The sequence below is a fragment of the Salvia splendens genome, chromosome 15 (assembly GCF_004379255.2).
Source record: "Salvia splendens isolate huo1 chromosome 15, SspV2, whole genome shotgun sequence".
Classification (NCBI taxonomy): Eukaryota; Viridiplantae; Streptophyta; class Magnoliopsida; order Lamiales; family Lamiaceae; genus Salvia; species Salvia splendens.
The window spans coordinates 34,324,726-34,328,909 of NC_056046.1; the positions used below are offsets into that span (position 1 = coordinate 34,324,726).

The following is a 4,184-nucleotide window of genomic DNA, read 5'->3' on the forward strand; positions in this document are numbered from 1 at the left end:
GTACCATGAAGTGGCATTTCTCAAAATTGAGAACCAAATTCTTCTCTTGGCATCTCTTCAGTACAAGGTCTAGATTGGCTAAACTGGAATCAAAAGAGCTCCCATACACGGTAAAGTCATCCATGAAGATCTCAATACATACCTCCAGTAGGTCCGAGAAGACACTCATCATGCAACGTTGAAAGGTGCCCGCGCATTGCACAGAACAAACGACATTCTTCTGTATGCGTACGTCCCGAAGGGGCACGTAAACGTCATCTTCTCTTGATCCTCGAGATCTACATAGATCTGGAAGAATCTGTTTTATCTATCTAAGAAACAAAAATATTGCTTCCCAGCCAATCTCTCCAGCATCTGGTGGATAAAGGGTAATGGGAAATGGTCCTTCCTAGTTGCTTCGTTCAGCTTCCTGTAATCTATACACATCTTCCACCTGAATCCCTAACTTCTTAGGCACCATGTGAACAGGGCTGACCCACTCACTATCTGGGATCGAATAGATAATGCCCAGAGATAGCAATTTCAATACTTCCTTCAGGACTTCTTCCCTCATGTTCGGGTTCAACTTTCTTTGCGGATCCTTATGAGCTTTTGCACCTTCCTCCAAAGATCAGGGCTGATCCCCACTAGGTCTGAGAGAGTCCATCCAATGGCCTTCTTGTTCCTTCGGATGACTTCCAATAACTCCTCTTCCCAATCCTGGGTCAAGTTGCTGTTTACTATCACAGGGAACATCTCGTTCTCCTCCAAATATGCATACTTCAGACCAGGTGGAAGTTTTTTCAGTTCTTTCTTGGGCACACTCATTGCTTGGGGCAAGGGATTCTTCTCCATCTCTGGCCCTGGTAAATTTTCCATACTCGCAACATGGGCTGATCTCCTTGACCTGACAAGTTCAGGATTTCCGCAAAACTCTACGATCGCTTGCACAAGTTCCTCATCGGTCAACTCGAAAGTGTTCATGGCTTCACACAATCCTGCAACTTCTCTGTCGATGCTGTGACTCAACTCTGAATTGTCGATCTGTTACTGCATTAATTGAGTCTCAAGATATTCTTGGACCAGGGGGTTAATGACATCTATGGCATGCAAATTTTCTACATCTAAAGGTTTCTTCATGGCTTCATCTATGCTGAACGTGTATTTTTCCCCATGATAATCCAAGCATATGGTACCATCAAAAACATCAATGATTGTCTTAGCCGTGCGTAAGAAAGGTCTCCCTAGAAGTACCCCGCTAGACTCGGCAGATTCATTTTCACTCATCTTTATCACATGGAAATCGGCACGGTACAGGAAATCATGCACCTTGACTATCACATTTTCTAAAACCCCCTCTGGACAAATGCACGACCTATCCGCTAACTGGATTACCACTTTCGTATCCACGATTCCTACTCCTACCAACCTCTTATAGATGGAAAGCGGTAAAACATTTATTGACGCTCCTTGGTCACACAGCATGCTCAATTCTGATATCACCATTAGAAATGGGTAGAGTGAACATACCCGGGTCCGTGTATTTTGAGGGCATCCTTGGCTTCTGTATCACTGCCGACACGTTTTCCCCGATCAATATCTTGTCACTGGGTTTAGTCTTCCCAACGATGAACTCTATGAAGAACTTGCTGAAGATAGGCAGCTTCAAGGCCTGCAGGAACGACAAGTTGATCTCCAGCTTCCCAAAGATGTCCATGAAGTCTACCGGTTCATCCTTTTTCTTCTTGGCCTCTCCTCCGTAGGGAAATGGCTTTACTTGCTTCACCATGCTAGGGGAATCTCTCTTAGAGTATTCTCCAGTTTCCTTCATCACCTTTTAAACCTCTACCTTGGGCTCCGGGTCTAGGAAGAATGGGTCAGCCATCCGGGGTAGTGGTCTTCCCAAATCACCAGTCTGAACGTCATCCTCTGTTCTGGTCTCCCCTGTTTCAGTATAGCCTTTATAGGAACTTGGGTTCTCCTTCTCCTTGCTCATCGCGAGAGGTATGTTTCCATCCACTTTCATCGTAGGACCTTCATAACCATGTCCGGACCTCAGAGTGATTTGACTGATGTTTTCCCTGTCCGGTGGCTTGACTGTGGCAGGGATTTTCCCTTCGTTCCCTCGCAGCACACTTAGGGAGGTTGCGATCTGAGATAATTGTTTTGCCATCATGTCCATCGCAGCCTTGTGTTCCATCTGAGCATCCTGAAGTTTATGCACCACGTCATTGTTGGACTGCAAATTGCTCTTCATGCGCTGCTGCGTACTGACTAGGTCGTGTACCATGTCATACATGCCTCTCTGCGATCTGGAATTCGATTGACTGGTACCTGATCCTTGACTGTGATTAGGTCCATTTCCCTGATTCGAGCGAAAATTTCGTTGACCTCTTGAATTGTTGTTGTACTGATTTCCTGGCCCCTGGTTCCCCTGGTAATTGGGTTGGGAGTTCTGATAATTTCCTGGGTTGTTCCTCTGGTGCGGTGGCACATAGGACTTCCCTTGGTTATTCTGGTTCCTATTGCCCCAATTAGAGTGGTCTCCTTGATTCCGATTGCCCCAGTTGTTCTGCCTCTCCTGGTTTCTCCCTGACCAGTTAGACTGCCTCTCTGGTGGGTGTGCATAATTGGTATTCTGCTGTGGAGGTGGCTGGGTTGGATCGTTGTCGGACCATCTAAAGTTTGGGTGAATTCTCCATGGAGCCTCCTTCTGTTTCCCTTAGTTCCAACTCCCATCTGGATTCCAGCTTCCCATCGAATTCACCTAGGCCTGGTATTCTCCCTCTTGAGGGCCATAGTACTGCTGGGGTGGAGTTCTTCTGGGCCTGGAGTTTTCTCTATTTCTTGTGAGGCAGGGCTTTTCTCAATCGCATTCAGAAGTGCTTTTCCAAACCTGTCAATCCTGACCTCCACTCTCTCATCACCCTGTTCCATCACCGCATTGGCTGAGCCTCTCCTCATAATGTTGCGTGGGTTATCATATGCCTTCTTTGCATCATCAACCTTCCCAAAGTTTCTCTAGCTTCACTTACTTACTTCTTTGTAAAATTTCCCCCACTCGAGGAATTATCAGATCCTTGACTCAGGGTTTGCTCCCTCGTAGAACAGATAAAAGGTTTCAGCCTCTGTCATCCTGTGATTTGGACAAGCATCGAGCAAACCCTTTAAAACGTGACCAATAGTGACTCAAGGACTCATCATAATCCTGCTTACACTCCAGAATATCCTTCTTGAGGGCATTGATTTTGTTCGAAGGGAAAAAGTAGTCTAAGAAGACCAATGTGAAAACTCCCCAGGTACAGATAGAATCCTGTGGCAACCTTAACAGCCATGTGTTGGCTTCTCCCTTCAAAGCGAATGGAATTGCGCGTAGGCGATAGTCCTCATCCGTTGCATAGTTTGGGCCTTTTCTGAATACTGCACAGCTTGCTAAACTCGTTCAGGAACTCATATGGACACTCGTTCTTTTCGCCAAGAGAACATTGGTAGAACGCCTAGCACATTCGTCTTGATGTCGATGGACCTCTGACGCTGATTTGTAAAAATAGCCTAGGCTGGCTCACCATCTAGATGGGCAGTGAGCGAACCGATCTCAGGATCGGGATCGACTACGTGTGCCATGTCACCGATCTTTTCTTCCTCTGTATCTGAATATGACTCAAACTCCTCTTTGACTGACGATTTATGATCCTCGTCACTATCTGAACTCAACGGTTCTGGATCTCCTGTTGTTAGCCCTGATCTGGTGGTAACTGGAATGTTGTTTCCTTGAACTGCCAACTAGACTGGGCGCTTCTCCAACCAGGTGTGTAATTCCAATGTCCGAACCTTGAGCCCTTGCGCATAAACTGAACTGGAAAGAAAAACAGACAATTTAAAATGAAACTCATACGCCAAAACCTTTAAACAAAACATACACAACGTCATCCATCCCCGACAACGGCGCCATTTGAAACTATGGGATTCAAAAACTGTGTGTACTTTGTTATGTCAAGTTTATCGGGTCCAGAGAATTCGCTAGATCACATGGTCTAGGAACTCAGAGAACCTTCAAAATTCAGGTCGTCGGACACACAATTTCCTGTTTCAAAACCCTCAACCCGCTATACTATTGGCTAGTACAAGGAAGTAGGGATCGATCCCACGAAGATGGATGTGTTTGCATGCATTTGGAGACTTTGGAAGGGGTTTGGCTGCCACCA

General features: G+C 46.0%; 1 protein-coding gene across 1 annotated transcript; it reads right to left on the reverse strand.

The window, feature by feature from the left end:
* Positions 1–388: 388 nt before the first annotated feature.
* LOC121767080 lies at positions 389–1,810 on the reverse strand. The gene is made up of 4 exons (XM_042163280.1): positions 1,510–1,810; positions 1,102–1,400; positions 721–1,023; positions 389–601 (listed from the first exon to the last, which is right to left on the reverse strand). The coding sequence occupies exons 1-4, from the start codon at positions 1,808–1,810 to the stop codon at positions 389–391; spliced, it is 1,116 nt and encodes a 371-aa protein (XP_042019214.1).
* Between the last annotated feature and the right edge of the window lie 2,374 nt (positions 1,811–4,184).

Bases quoted from the DNA above. Each gene is read 5' to 3' on its own strand.
- LOC121767080 (XM_042163280.1), bottom strand. From the start codon at position 1,810: ATGAAGGAAACTGGAGAATACTCTAAGAGAGATTCCCCTAGCATGGTG. The intron at 1,401-1,509 runs GTATGTTCACTC...AGAGGTTGGTAG, and splicing joins CTCAAAATACACGGACCCGG to GAGTAGGAATCGTGGATACG. The intron at 602-720 runs GTAAACAGCAAC...TGATCTTTGGAG, and splicing joins ACGAGATGTTCCCTGTGATA to GAAGGTGCAAAAGCTCATAA.